We start from the raw sequence: 15,669 nt of genomic DNA, 5'->3' as shown, positions 1-15,669 counted from the left end.
CCGTCAAACACGCCCAAATGCTGCAATAGCAGCAGTTCTTAAAAGCATCTCAGCAGCTTGAGCAAGCGGCTCTTTTTGAAAGAGAAATGATTGAAAAATTGAGGCTTGCTGAGATACAAATGACAAGAAGCATCATAACAGATGTCACCTTCATTGATAGTAATCCTGGGTTACTGCACAGTATAGTGTCTGAGCGTCCTCCGCAGGACTACAGGGTGACAAGTAAACTCCCACAGGTATGGGGAAGGAACGTGCTACATCTCTCTTGGATAATACCGTTAAACCAGGCCAAAGACAATACTGTGCTCAAACATTACTTTCTCAAATTATCGTTATTTTGTATAATATTAGTACTTAGAAACACCCGTCAGAGACTGTATCACCCCAACCAGCAGCAACTGGAGGATGGAAACTTAAATGCATCTATGACTTTTAGATCCCAAATCCTACGCAAAGTAATTGTTCCTAAATCACATAGGAAACACCAGTATTTTCCCCTAAACAGAAAGACAAATTCAGTAAATACTAGCTCAACTTTATTGGTAGAAACTGGGGCACAGACAGATCGAGTGACTTGCCTAAGACTCCTGCAGGAAGTTCACAGCAGGGCTGCTTATCAGACTGTCTTAAAGATGAAGAGATCAGGGCTTAGTCACTAGCCTGTACGACACAAATGTTAGGGGATGTATGCACTGTGATCATCCAGCATAGATAGGTACCTAGGAACCAAGCCTTGAGATCGGGTAGGCATTTATAACTCTACTCACCATAGACAGGTCTGACAAAACTGTAGAAGTTATACCAGCACCAAGTGCAAAGAAAGCTCAGGTTCATGCAGGGAACAACCAAGCTGTGTTATCACTTCTGATAAAATACCTCCTTACTTTCAGTAATTCAGATTTACCAGAGCCTGAGCCTAGTACTATATCTGCCTTCATCTGTGGTCATAATCCGTTGCTCATCTTCCAGACACACTACTGAAATGCCATTGCTTACTTCTGGCAATAGCAATGAGGTGTCAGCTGCTAAATAGATAACATGAGGAAAGAAATCTGAAAGCAAGAACTCAGAAGGTCACCTCTCTTGGCTACCTCTGCTTCAACATCTTCCAAGTGTCCCTCAAACAGACCCATCCCTCTAAGCACTTCTTACACGACATTCACAGCTGTGAATGTCAGATGATCACTATTAAACACTGCGTACAGTTTGGCAATTAAAACTCTTCAGGTAATTAAACTTTTTTCCCCTCAAAGTTAAATCTATTCTGAATGTAGAGGTTTTCTGGTGATTAACACATCTCCATAATTCACCTGCAATAAGAACAAATAACACAACCCAAATGAGAGGAAAAAGCAGTCCTGTGATGAAAGGACTGGTTTAAGATTCTCCATTCTCTGCCGAACACATCACATCAGGTGTGACTTTGGGCGGGCCATTTTTTCAATGCAGAACTGGGATTGTGTTTTCCCTTTTGGTATTCCATGAGGGTTTATTAACAACATTAAGCCCACTGAAATAATTTATGTTTTAAATATTACCAACATCTGCGACAATTGGCAGGATGAAGGAAATGAGAATTGACCCTTGTTTATACCACATCTAGCAACACCAGGTTGTGCTCTTGATAGTGGTGTCCAGATAATGACATTGGGGGAGAAAACAACTGTGGAAAAGGTTAAGAGTGAGGCTGTGCAAACACAACCATGCCACATGGGTGCACACCCCCCAGCTGGTGCTGCGCAGTGGCACTAGATAGCTCCTAAATTCCCTCTGCACCATCCATGCTGGAAAACAGGAATTCGAGACGACCATACCAGAACAAAGACAACCACACAACATCTGTAATAGCAGGATCTGATACAGGCTATCCCAAGATACATTTTCAGCAGTTCATTGGCCTGTCTAGGGTTATTTCTAACGCCATAACTCAGGAAGAAGTGAAAAAGCTGAACTTCGTGGGCTTAAAGTACTCACAGCTCCACTGTTCCCAGTGGATGACCCCAAGAGCAACTGAACCACAGAACCCTGGGAGATATCAGAAAACTACAAACAAATTCCTTTTTTTTTTTCTCTAGAAAGTAAGGAAAAGAAAAAGAAAAAGAAAAAGAAAAAGAAAAAGAAAAAGAAAAAGAAAGCATTACCTATACAGCACAGCGACTAAATAAACAACGAGGTGAAGCAAAACTCCAACTACGACACCATAAGGAGGCAGGAGGGGTCCAGGGGTTGTCATGTCCATGGGCCTGGCCCTGGGCGGACCCCGAGGGCTGACCATGACCCCTGAGGGGGAGAAAGGAGCACTCTAGCTCTACGTCAGACAGCAATAGTCTCCAACCTTTGCCAGAAAGGATCGTAGTCTTCATCTTCCCTGGCGTGGTCCCTGGGACTTCTGTTTTTTAACACCCTGGAGTAGAGAAACTGTGCTGCAAAATTCATTGTAATTCCTGCTGCAAAGCAAAGCTGGGAGACTGTGGGCAGGGGACACACTTGCCTGTCAGAAGTGCCAGCCCTGCAATGCCTGGGTGAGAAATAGCGGGCGACGTGCTGTAAGCAGCTCTCCAGCGCTGGCTAGGGGAGGGCAGTGCCTTTGAGAGAGATGGGGCTGCTATTTAAAGAGATTATTTCAGAGGCCAACCTGTCCTTGTCAATTTGAGTCAGGGCCTGGATTATGCTTGGGTGACACTCTGTTAGCAGGACACTTGAAGCTTTAGTTACTTACTGCTTAGCTGTGGAGCATGATCTAGACCTGCTGTAGGGCCCACGATTTGACGGCATGAACTTGGGTCGGCAGAAGCAGGAAGAAAGGGATACCTTTTTTGTTACGGTTGAGTCACCTGCAGGGATCTTTTAAGGCAGCACACCAAGGGACACGGGTCTTCGTGACCGAGGCGCAGAGGAGACCGATTACTTTGTTCGGATGTTTTCTTGGTATGAGTCCTTGTAGCAGAAAAACAGAGATCCAGATCATACAGATAGAAAAGATAATCTAGGGAAAAGACTGCAGCAACAGATATTAAAAACCCCATCTAAATCTGTTCTTCACTGCCCTAAGGGAGCATTAGCAAAGGCAGTGCCAGATTTCCAGACGCAGGATGGCTGTGCAGTGGGGATAGGGTCCTTCTGTGGTTCCTGTCTTCTGGAATACAGAATGATGGAGCACAGGCTCAGGCTGCTCGGGACTGACCAGGTGTCCCTTTCCAGGTATCAGTGGTCTCTCAGTACCCTCTGCTTTCTGCAAAAAATACAAAATCTTAACCTCCAAGACATCGAACAGGCACATCATAAAATCTAACGCAAACTGTGACCTAACCCTCCCCACAGAGTACTGTGAGAAATACTGTAAACTCCTTTATACGGGAGACTCAGAATAAATGATCAAATAGTCTTCTGGGATCTCTAGGAAACTCTGAGCCGTGCTGGTGGAGCCTTCCCTAGACTGGCATGGCAAACAGGTCCGTGCTCCCCCGACTTCATCAGTACAGATGAAACTCCAGATTCGCCAGTTTTTCCTGTCTCCCCCACCCAAACCCCCTTTACCCTTCCCCTTCCAGGCAGCGGATGTGCAGGTTGCGGAGGTGACACGTGCTACACGTGGCTACAACCCAGCAGCACGCTGCTGCCAGAAGTGAAGGGACGGAAAGGCAGTCAGCTGCTGCCAGCACTTGCAGCTCTGAGACCCAGTGAAGGTCAGGCCAACTTCACCGATGCCTTGAAGCACAGAGAGAAGGCGGGTGGAGTTTTTAGTTTGCTCATAACACATTTGAAGTGGAATGGTGGGCAGGAACAGGAAATTAAAAGCAGTGAAAATCGCAATGACTAGCTTTTGGGCGTCTGGGAGTCCAGATCACCACGCTCAAGTCTTGGTATGAATTCAGCTCCCCACAAAATGAGGCCCTGATCTGTGATAGGCACTTGTAGACCACACAAAACCAGTAAAAGGATTTTTGGGACAATTTGGCCAAGCAGTTGGAAACAAATTTACCAAGCTATTTCAGGACAGAAGTACATGAAGCGTTTAATTGCTGTGCTCCTAAAACTCTCCCAAACAAGCAGCCTACTAGTGGAAAAGGATATTTGGAAGTTTCTGCTGTAGATTTAGACCCACGTCAAACATTCATTCAAAGCCCTTACCTAAGCGTGTGCTGGAAACGCTGACTGTGCAGTGTCTTAGAAGGTACTGCATCACTGTTAATTGCTGTAAGTTAACTATGACCATTTTCTGAGCTGCTTATTTCCTTAATGAGAGATAAACGGTTAAACACACACTATTATTAGATAGTCTTCCTTTCATTCTTGCCTGTCAAACTTCATTGTCCTTAAAAGCTTCTTAACGTTTTGTCCGCCGCTTCACATATCCACCTTCACTATCTGCGCACACAGAGAGGACGGTCCTACAGCAGCCCTGCTTTCTCTTTCTAGAGCAATTGTATTTCGTAACCTTTCACAGACACTGGTTTTTTAGTATCTGTGTGTCTTCTCTAAGACATCTCTCTCTGTTGTTGCTTGAATCCTTTAAATAATTCAGCCACCTTCATCTAGAAAGTTAATTTTGTCTCCTACTTTTTCCTAATACCCTTCTCCATGAAATTCTTATTTATTTCTTTGTCTTTACTAATGCAGTTATTAGCAGAAATTGGCATATCTGCTGTCCAAGAACCAGAACACTCCAGCAGAAGGCAATACCCCTGTAAATGACATTTTTTAGGGGCAGTCTCACATCAAAATACTTACTCTGTGGAAAAAATTAAGTACATATTTTATACTTTTTGATTCAAGGTTTAATACATTTGAACTAGATTAACCTGTAGTTTAACAGCTATTACAAAAACGGTATGATGGGGCGTATAGCTCCTTCCTGATTTCATTGCCTTTTCAGACATTTTTTCCAAGTAGAGCGCTGTGATTCTTAGAGGACCTTTATGCCTGACAAGGTGGATGCAAACAGCAAAAGTCACAGCAGCAGGGTGTCCCACAGCCTCCTTCCCACTGCCACCGGGAGCATCTAGTCAGGCGCTGGGATCCAATGGATCTAAGGCAACCCACCCCGTTACCTACGGTGCCATCTACTTCATTCACATCAAAAAGCACGCTGGTCTCTGTAGACCAGTTATGTATCTGAACTGGTTGGCTATAAAGGCTACATCCTATTAGTGATTTCCCTGATACCGTCTTCTGTCAATTCCTTTTTCAGACTGCGTGCCTCAAAACTGACTGTCTGCAAGGGGTTGTTGTCTGCTGCACTTGAAATTCCCAGGATGCCCTAATTTCTCTCTGGTTTTGCACTTACTCAGCAAAAAACTTCTCTAGTGCATTGCCTTTTAATAACTGATCCTGCAAACCTTTCACATATAATCTCACTCTTGGCTCTTAGCTTTGAAAAGCCAAATGCCTCTTAGCTAACAGAATGAAATACATTATTTTCATTATATTTATTCATCTTTAATAGGATCAGGCCAATCACTACAGCAGACCAAAACACATGGAAAATGAACAAGTTATCTAAGTATCTAGGGAATGATCCACTAACTGCCTGACGATTTGAAAATATGGACCATCAGACTAACCAAATAATTCACGCATGAACAACAAAGTAGCTGTCCTGGGATACGATGGGGTTGACTTTTCTGTGCCTTTTGCATTGATTTGATCTGAGCTATAGCCTATTTGGAGGCCCATTTTCTAACTTCCAAACAAGCCAAACTCTTCAAATATCCATTTTCCCACTTCTCTTAAACCATGACGTGGAATAATTTAACGTAGCCACTTCCAAACCTGTTCACAGTGCTTCGAAAAACACCACAACTACTGCAGGAAGGAAAAACTACCTTTCATCTTTGACTTTTTCCTTTTATACGAAAGGGAGAGGGACAAGTAAGATGTAATTACATTGCTGATATGGTCAAGTGAAACCCAACACAACTGCCCTGTAACTGCCAAGGACGACGCTAAGTTACAGGTCTTCCCCAGATGACATTTCAAATCCAGAGTTTCTTACCTCCTCCCAGCTGCTCTTTGGTGGGTCCTAAGGGAAGAAAGCCAGAGCCTCAGTGCTGTATAGCTTTCTGAAGGTTTCATTTACACCTTCCATACTGCCACCACTCACAGTTTTTGTGTTTGTGCAAGGAAATCATCATTCACATCTGCACGGCTTTAGGCGTGCCTAACTGAGACCTCAGTAAAACCAGCCTCTATCAGGGGCACTGTATACATCTGAAAAGGCAATTCTTGAGAAGTCTGCTTATCCACATCACCATACAATATTATCATCTTGTACTTAGGTAATTTGGAGTCCAAAGAAAAGAAAACGAACCACTTTAACCAAGGGACAGCATTGAAATTCAGTGCTCATGTACTAGTACGTAAGATCAAGGATTAGGACTGGAAAGAAGTGGAAAATCCAAGTCTCAGAATGCACTCAGCAGGTTGTACATGACTGCCTGCCTGCTGTCCTCAGTCCCTGGCACAAGAGCCATTAAAAGATAGCATAACATAGCAAGTAACAGCTGCTGCTTTTCCTAAAAAACCGTCTAAACAAGGTTATGCTGCTTTTTCCCCCAAACTGAAAAATAAAATAGGACCATTTTACCATGAACATGGCAAACAGTGCTTCCTTCTTTTGCAACCAGAAAAAACTCAGTTTGGGCAACACTGGGAAAAATAGTTATTACCATTGTAAATAAAGACTTTATTGAACTACAGGACTTGAAAGATGGTTTTAAAGAGTTAGCCAAGTTTTTCCCCACACTGAATAAAATTAATAACATTTCCAACCTCAGTGAGAACAGCACGGGTGGGAAGTGATAGTCTATCCAAAGCGGAGAATTCTTTGCAGAACTTGATCAGTTGCAGAAGGAAAGAGGGTGGAGACAGTCTGCAGTTAAACCAAGAAAAACAATAAAAGTTGTTCAGAGAGTAGCAACACAGAAAACCAAAATGATAATTTAGGATTATGCAATGTATCAATGCAAAGGTGGTGGTAAACCACTGTAATAGTTGGTATGGATAAATAAATACAGGCAATTTAAAAAGAATCGCCATTAAAAAAAAAAAGAATACACACCAAAAAGTTTCACATTTCCTTCTAATTTAGCACACAAATTTAACTTGCATTTCAGTTTCTGCATAAATCAATATTTATAAAGTAGACCAGAGTTTCAGCCCCCAGTGTTTCTATTTGTCAGATAGCAGGTGAGCCATGGTAGTGAAACATCACGTTTGTTATCTTTAGGGAGCTAAGAAAAGACTGATGAGGTAGACAGAAATCAGTAGAAATGGATCTAGCTTCCTCAAGCTGTATTTTTTAGTGGCTGAAAGAAAGGACAGACATCAATTCAAAGAACATACTGGCTGGCACAAGAGGCTAGAGGGAAGCCTGGGTGTGCTTTGTGGAAAGTTACTACATGGGACAGACTGTATCTGCTCATCAGCTAAACATTTTGCAGAAAGGGTGAGAAATTTCTCAAGACAGAGAGCAAAACTTTACATTAGAGGTCCAAAAATTATCTCCTCAAAATAATATTTATATCCATAAGAGGTCTAATTCTAAGATGCTGAACCAATACATTTCAACAGCTAGGCAAACCAGGAACTCCAGCGCAAAACTTGTGCTTTGCTGCTACAAAAAATGTGCACACTCTATTATTGAGACTAAATAACTGATAAGAACCAGCAAAACATTTTGTGTTGCTATTGGGGATATTTAGCTCTGTGATATCCTGTTTATCTCAATTTCAAGTTGTAGGATAACATTTTAATACATGCAGAGGCAGTAAATTAACATTGCAGATGCATGAAAGTATCCAATAATCCATTCGCATCCACCTCACAAAATATTAATTAGCAAAGACCGTATCTAGGTATCTTTGGGTAACATGAGATACCTTATGTTATCACTTACTCCAGGCTTTTTGTCCTTCTGCTTCCAAAGCATTGGTCACGCAGTTGTGTTCACATTAGAGAAAAAGTGCACTGGCTGAAGTCCATACAGTGAATCCCTGAAAATATGTACGTTTGTCTGCACGGAGCACGGCGACTGTGATCGGCAGCTTCACCTTCCGCTATTTCAAACGGCATTAGAACATCACAACGGCACCGTGTAATTTCAAAGTGCTGCTACAGTAATTAACTTTATTTTCACTAACAAAGCTCACCGAGCATTCAAGAGGCAAGTGAAGGTGAGCTGAAACGCAATTAGTGCTTTTTTTAACAGACTTACTCTCAAAGGTATTCTGATTTGCTGCAGTCTGTAGATCACTATTACGTGATGCTTTCAGAGGCTTAAAAAGCTGTTGAAGATGTTTGACATGTCACTGCTTAGATATCTAACAGCAGTGAAAATGAGATGATGGTTTCTGCTGAATGTAAATAAATGCTTTGCCGGGATGCCACACACAAGCCCCTCTCAGCATCAACACTTATGTGAACACCTCTGCTTCCCCACCAGCCTAAGCACGCTCAAGGTCAAGTACGTAACAGTTCAGGGTCTGTTACTTTGACCTAGACTCTCATTGATCTAAATCCTCTTCCTTCCCCTCCTGCTGCGTCTGATTAAAACGCTGAACTCTCGGTTGCAGTTCACGCTGAGCTGGAGATCAGCTCACCCCGGCTGTACCCAGCCTGGCCCTCAGCTTTGTCAAGTGCGGTAGTGGGAAGAGCAAAACAAAGGATCCGCCTGCACCGAATAGGGGGCGGGAGATGGAGCACCTCCTGGGGTAACCTGGTGGCCACGCAGACAGAAATAGATCACCTCACCAGCCCCCCACGAGGCAGTTCCCTCGCTGCCAGGTGATGTTTACCTGCGTGAGCCAGCCAGATCCCTGTGCTCCTTGCCCTGCCCTTCCGTGGGGCTGCTCCTGACTGCCTCGCCTCGTCTCGCCTCTGCACGGTCCTACGCTCTCTTTCCACCAACTCCATCAAGGCTGTGCAATCAAGTCCCTCCCAGTGGTTGCTTCCTGGTTTTACTATCTTAGAACACTTTCTGCGCCCTAGACTGGTGTAATTTCTTCTTCTAAATTCAAACCACAGGCTCTTGTCCTATCAGCTTCTCCTAATTCACTTTCCCAACGATAGTTTAAAGAAAAGAGATTACCTCAGAATTATTTATAGCATCCTGATGATTCACATGACTTCTCTATCCTCACTTGTGATGCTTCTTATTCCTTGAACACATACAATGAGCTCTCCGTTCCCCTTCCAGGTTTTTCATCCTCTAATCTTCTATTTCCTCATTTCTCCATGTTAATTAAAAGAGATCTTAGATAGTCACCGCTGTGAAACAGAAAATTATCCTTTCGTTATTGTGTAGATGGTGAAAAGTAGTATCCAAGAAGGAAAAAACAGAAAGCACTTACAGAAATAAAAATACAAAATGACATAGATGAATATCTGAATTAAGAAATAATATTTCTGTTATTTGTACTATGAGTTCCAGTGGTGTGTCTGAATTAAAGAACAGTTGGGACAGATAATTTAAAGCATTTTACTACATCTGGATAGAGTATTGTTACAGATAGTTTAATATACTTAGAGCCAACTGATCTCTTAAAGCAAGGTAGGATGTCCTAAAATCTAGTGTTAGAAACAGCACCCATGCTATCCTGATTTCCTGCAAGGACTTTGTTGCAGGTGATAATTCTTGTTCTAATTTGTTTAATCCTTAACGCTAACTACAATATCCATGCAGATGCAGCAAACTAATAGCAGGTTAACCATCATCCACTTCCTCAAGACATATGGAACTGGTCACACTTCAAGGATCTCATTAGAAAAAAATTCAAAATAAAGGGCGGAGGACAAGAATCCAGACTCCACATCTGTTTTGTAACAATCTGAATTAATACCCTGCCTCCAGAGCTTGTGGCGCATGCTAATCTTGTTAATCTATTAATTTGTTCATACTCTCACAAGGTTTTTCGTGCCTTGGATCAACTTTTAGTAAAAAAATTGTTCATGGGCGCTTCTCTTCCCATTCATGATTACAAAATTTCCCTGTGGCAACTACCACAAATTCTCGTATTAAATAGTGGCATTATGAAAGTATTTAAGTTGTCTTTTAATGCAGTTTTGCAGCTGGAATTAAAGTGAGAAGCCAGCACCATACAGCAATAGCTAGCTGTACCGTTGCGGAATCTTGTTGGACAGGATCCACCGTGTGATTAACTACGCAGGCAGTAGGATGAAAGAGCTCATACGCGTTCTTGTTCAGTCTCTGCCTAGAAGCATGTGTCGGAAGCATGCTTCAAGGAAAAGTACAGCTAAAGATGTGAGGGATCTGTAATAACAAAGGAACTACTACCATCCTGCTACAATATTCTATTTCCTCCGACATACGTATTTTAAAAGGAGTCTTAACCTGGGATTTTTACTACATTGGCTTTAAAATAATACATGTACCTGTGTTGGGTTTGCATGGCAAGGTTTTGGTAGCAGGGGGGCTACAGGGGTGGCTTCTGTAAGAAGCTGCTAGAAGCTTCCCCTGTGTCTGATAGAGCCAATGCCAGCCGGCTCCAAGACAGACCCGCCGCTGGCCAAGGCCAAGCCAATCAGCACCTCTGTGATAACATATTTAAGAAGAAAAAAACAGTTAGAGAGAGAGAGTTTTTGCGGCCAGAGAGAGGAGTGAGAAGATGTAAGAAACTCTGCAGACACCAAGGTCAGTCCAGAAGGAGGGGCAGGAGGTGCTCCAGGCGCCGGAGCAAGATTCCCCTGCAGCCCGTGGTGAAGACCATGGTGAAGCAGGCTGTCCCCCTGCAGCCCATGGAGGAAGGATGAGGGGGTGTAGAGATTCCACCTGCAGCCCGTGGAGGACCCCACGCCGGAGCAGGTGGAGACACCTGAAGGAGGCTGTGGCCCCGTGGGAAGCCCACGCTGGAGCAGGCTCCTGGCAGGACCTGTGGATCCGTGGAGAGAGGAGCCCACGCCAGAGCAGCTTTGCTGGCAGGACTTGTGACCCCGTGGGGGACCCCACGCTGGAGCAGTTTGCTCCTGAAGGTCTGCACCCCGTGGGAGAGACTCGTGTTGGAGCAGTTTGTGAAGGACTGTAGCCCATGGGAGAGACTCCATGCTGGAGCAGGGGAACGATGAGAGGAGTCCTCCCCCTGAGGATGAAGAAGCGGCAGAAACACCGCGTGAGGAACTGACCGTAACCCCCACTCCCCGTCCCCCTGTGCCGCTGAGCGGGGCGGAGGTTGAAGCCGGGAGTGAAGTTGAGCCCGGGAAGATGGGAGGGGTGGGGGGAGGTGTTTTAAGATTTGGTTTTATTTCTCATTCCTCTACTCTGTTTTGCTTGGTAATAAACGAGATGAATTCCCTCTCTAAGTTCGGTCTGTTTTGCTCGTGACGATAATTAGTGAGTGATCTCTCCCTGTCCTTATCTCGACCCATAAGCTTTTCGTTATACTTTCTCTCCCCTGCCTAGTGAAGGAGGGGAGTGATAGAGCAGCTTTGGTGGGCACCTGACCTCCAGCCAGGGTCAACCCACCACAGTACCATACATTTTCAGAGGAATGGCAGTGGAGTGATTAGCTTGGGTTCTGTCTCTGGCAAGTCATTCTTTCCCTTGTGTCTGTCTGTGACCCTGGGGTAGTTAAGAGGAAAGGAGAATAGGCTGACTAGTAATCGAAATTGGATTTATTTCCAACTGTTTCTCTGTTTCATTAGATATCTCCACTTCACAAGTCCCTCATATGGTAAATATTACCTATATTCAAATGCTTCATAGGCAAGGCTGATGCATTGCCTAATGGAGAAAGGTACACAGACATGAAGTAACACAGACCTCTGCTTTACTGCTGTTTGTCATGACTCGTGTTCAGCAAGGTGCTATTCAACAGGCGAATAGCTTCTCAGATATTAGCTGAGTAATACTTCACAGAATGAAAATGTTGGTCCAGTTTCAAGTAATTATCTCATTTAGTTAGTGTGGTTTGCAATATTGACCTGCTACAGACACTAGCTGAGTAATTCTAATTTGGGAATAATCAAGTACTTCCGCCGTGAGTCGTATTTTCTAGAATGTTATCTGCCATGGACTCACAGATCTATTTCACTTTTTTATGTGACTCAAATGGGTGGACGTAAAGCTATAACAGCAAAGGGACACTGTCTTCTGTAATAGAAAATACAGGACATAGATCACCGTGTGTGCAATACAAGACTGGGAGTCAAGAGTCTATTCCTGAGTCACTAATTTAGCTGGGAATATAGTTAATCCAGCTTCGCTAGGACAAAGTTTTCCTTGCTCTAAAATGGGCAGGCACATCGCATACGTTCATAGGGGTTTCTGAGGCATGGCCAGGCTTCACAAAATGCATGAAATCTGTTAAATAAAAGGATCTAACAACCAGTTAAAAATACAAACCAAACATCATCATTCGCTAATATTCCACGTGACCCACCTTCTCCTTCAGTTTTCCAATTCAGTTTCCTCGCAGATGATTGCTCAGGAAGCTGAAGCCACGGATGCAAAACAGCCCGAAGCCATCAGATGGTTACCTAATGCTGGCAAACAGAATCCAGCCTAGTGTGTTGGCACCAAGATGACACACGAGAGTCAATTCCTGTAGCTGACTCACCGTTGGCTTTAGGCGTAGTACAAAATGCATTGTTTTGAAGAAGGCTGGACCAGAGTTGTCTGCTCTGTGACACATACATTTGTTAACTTCTTCAGGGAGGGTACAATTAGACACAGAGCTGATCTTGATGGTACCTCATACCATCAACCATGCGATACATTTTTTTTTAACAGTGTCAAAGATTATGCCTTTATGACAATAGCAGGAGACTGTCACACTTTTTGATGTCCCTTGCAAATCAAGATAATAAACAGTAGCATAAGTTGATATATAACAGAATGGAAAGGAGATTGCACTGGCACAGAACCTAAAGGTATTCACACATTGAAGGTCGCAGCTCACAAGACCTGTAACACCAAGTGAGGTTGTCCCACGAACAACAGAGACATGGAGGCTCAGTGGAGACTGCTAGAGATGTGGTGCTTAGAGTGGCTACTATCAAAAGCTTTAAATGGCAACACCCACTTCATTCTGGGGAAATCACCACTGCAAGAAGCCTTTCATCTGTTCACCAAATATATGTACTGGTTGCAGAGCAAGCTTCTGCTTCCCTTAGCAGTCCAAAAGCTGCATACCTGCTCTGTGCAAATCAACCTCTCCAGGTAATAAAATTTTGCTTCCACATCTATCCAACTCAGCAGCCAGAAACTGAGTAAATTAAGAGAGCGAAAATAATTGACCTCTTCTAAAAGGATCATAAACCAAGCCTCATTTTACATCAGGTGTTCAACAGCCTCCACGTAGCAAGAACTGATTGTAAGCAGCTAGCACATAGTAAGCTTGGGACAAGAGCCCAAGGAATCTCCACAGTCCCTAATGGACACAAATCTTCTCCCAGGGGCAGGTAGGTAGGACACAGGTCCTTGCACTGATTTCATCATCCATCAGTGTTAAATCCAGGACAGAGATTACTCTCTTTCATTTCCTTTTCCTCAGTGTAAGGTGCTTTCCCCTCGCTACGAAGGCAGGTTTTCAACCATATTTTTGTTCCCTGAAGTAATTTCCACTTCGTTTTCTCTCTATCCCACTTAAAGTCCCAAGGGACTGCAGTACAGTGCACTCCAATTTTTGACAAGTGTATGCTCAGCTATATCCTCTGTCAGCCCACGCTGCAGGATTTTGTGCCCAATGACAGTATGATCTTTTTCACATGGCACATATGTCCTCTGCCGACATATGCCCTTTGTTTATTCTGTTTCCTTTCTCTATGCGCTCAGTGGGATCACTGTGCACTTATTTATTGCTTTTGCCAAGCATTTGACTAGCCCAAGAAAGAGATACAGAAAGACTATACAAAAAAACCCCACTTCCAAAATAGACTTAATCCTTATGTTTGCTCTCCCTTTCACCAGACTGCCTGCTGGCAAAAATTCACATCCCTGTTCACTGGTATGCTTTTTTTGGCTGCTGGTATCTTGGGAACATCTCAACAGCTGGATTTTGTGCAAGCCTATACTCATATGATCTCATTATATTCTCATATGTGAACATTTCCAAGATGAATGTGCTGAAGAATGCTTTCTCTGGTGGTAATCAGTTACCAACTAACTTTTCAGAAGACAAATAGGTTTGTATCATATTCTTTCTGCTGCTCTCAAATCTTCTGTCTTGCACTGAAAAATCTACTGTGCAACGTAATGATTTCTGTCACACACCCTGGATTTTTCTACTTCATGTTGCTAGTTAAGTTGTCTTCATCTGTAGCTTCATTCTGAGCATTTACAAATACCAAAAGTCACCTTAGGTAATTAATAAAGATCATCAACATTCTCAGGACAGGTAGTCCTACTGAAAACCAGAATCCCACTTGGCAGAAGTATTCTTTCTGGCTGCATTTCCCTGCAGTGGAAAAAGCTTCTATCTCATTACAGAAACAACGCCTGGACTAGGACAGTAGAGAAAACCCTCACTATTTTGTTTAGTTCCCCATGGCTATCAGACCAGCACCTCAATATGGTCAAACATAACGCAATATGTAAAAATAAGAAGCAAGTGCCTTGGAGTGACCAAACCGTTCCAGGAGCCTGAGAGTAATTCAGGAGGAACCTTGAGGAAACGTGCTGTAACGGGGATGAGTGACCTCAGCAGAGGTGGTCTGGAATAGAAATTGTGTTATTTTTTGTAGCGTGTTGAAGGGAAAACTGATTCAATGAGTGTTGTTTTTTCAAGAGTGGTATAGAGGACGGCAGAGAGCATGCAGAAAAGCATCCACGAACAAGCTCCCTTTGGGGAGGTGATCCTGCTTAAGCAAGTACAAAGGTAAAGGACAAACGCATTCAGAAAACAGCAGCCAACTATTCATAAATATTCTTCTGCCTCTCAGTCTCCTCTCTCCAAAGCACAGACAACAGGCAGATAATCTGTCACTTCAAAAATCATAGCCTACCACGTCAGCAACTTGTCACAGTTCCTCTCTAAAGACCTGTTTATAGCAAAATTAAAGTTTATGTAATTTTTCAGCAGGAATATCAGGTTTGTTCTGAAAAAAGAATATGTAAACGTTGCAGTATTCCTACGTTGTGATTTAAGCCAAAACACCCAGAAAAACAGCACCACTCTAATTCTCATGGCCGGATTAATTTTTATTTTGTAGAAATGTTAGCTTACCAGCCCCAGCCCTGAGAGCTCAACATACACCGAGGCTGTTCTGCGCCCTGTTCTGCTCAGTGCCTCAAAGTTACCAGCTAAATTCCAATCACAGAACCTCTGATTACTGAGGCTATTTTGCCTTGTAATTGATCTTACAATCTAACTGGATTTGGAAGTCACTGAGGATGATTGTACTATGAACTCTACGACAGCATCTCTGCAGGCTCACTTTCAGATATCTTATTCAAAGAACTTGATTTTCTGACTGCTAGAGAGGTGGTAAAGACTAAGAAAATCTGTTCTAGTTTGCAGGTTATTATTTTCAACAGCTAGAAACACTGTTTATCCTGGACATTAGGATTAAGTAGGACATCTTAATGGCCTTTCACCTTTTATTGGCAATAGTTTGAAAATAGGTAACTCAAATATGAGGAACAATACCAGGAAGGAGATAGCTTAAGTTTTTGAACACCAGTCTAGTGGGATCAAAGATTGACACTTACCAGTC

The 15,669-nt window shown here is 43.2% G+C and overlaps 1 protein-coding gene across 4 annotated transcripts in view; it reads right to left on the bottom strand.

The window, feature by feature from the left end:
- The window catches only part of LOC104630806 (L-threonine ammonia-lyase), a 34,392-nt gene extending 31,306 nt beyond the window's left edge, over positions 1 to 3,086 (bottom strand). For 2 of the 4 annotated variants that reach the window (XM_075758654.1, XM_010300480.2), the window contains exon 1: positions 2,336 to 2,642. In XM_075758654.1, coding sequence (XP_075614769.1) covers positions 2,336 to 2,436 — 101 coding nt within the window. In that variant the 5' untranslated portion in view covers positions 2,437 to 2,642. Of the gene's footprint in view, positions 1 to 2,141; positions 2,643 to 2,719 lie in introns of those variants that run through there. The other 2 variants (XM_075758655.1, XM_075758653.1) reach the window with 2 other exon arrangements.
- Between the last annotated feature and the right edge of the window lie 12,583 nt (positions 3,087 to 15,669).

The sequence above is a fragment of the Balearica regulorum genome, chromosome 7 (genome assembly GCF_011004875.1).
Source record: "Balearica regulorum gibbericeps isolate bBalReg1 chromosome 7, bBalReg1.pri, whole genome shotgun sequence".
In the NCBI taxonomy this organism is placed as follows: Eukaryota; Metazoa; Chordata; class Aves; order Gruiformes; family Gruidae; genus Balearica; species Balearica regulorum.
The sequence above is the reverse complement of the archived record's forward strand: the minus strand, read 5'-3'. Positions and strand labels throughout refer to the sequence as shown.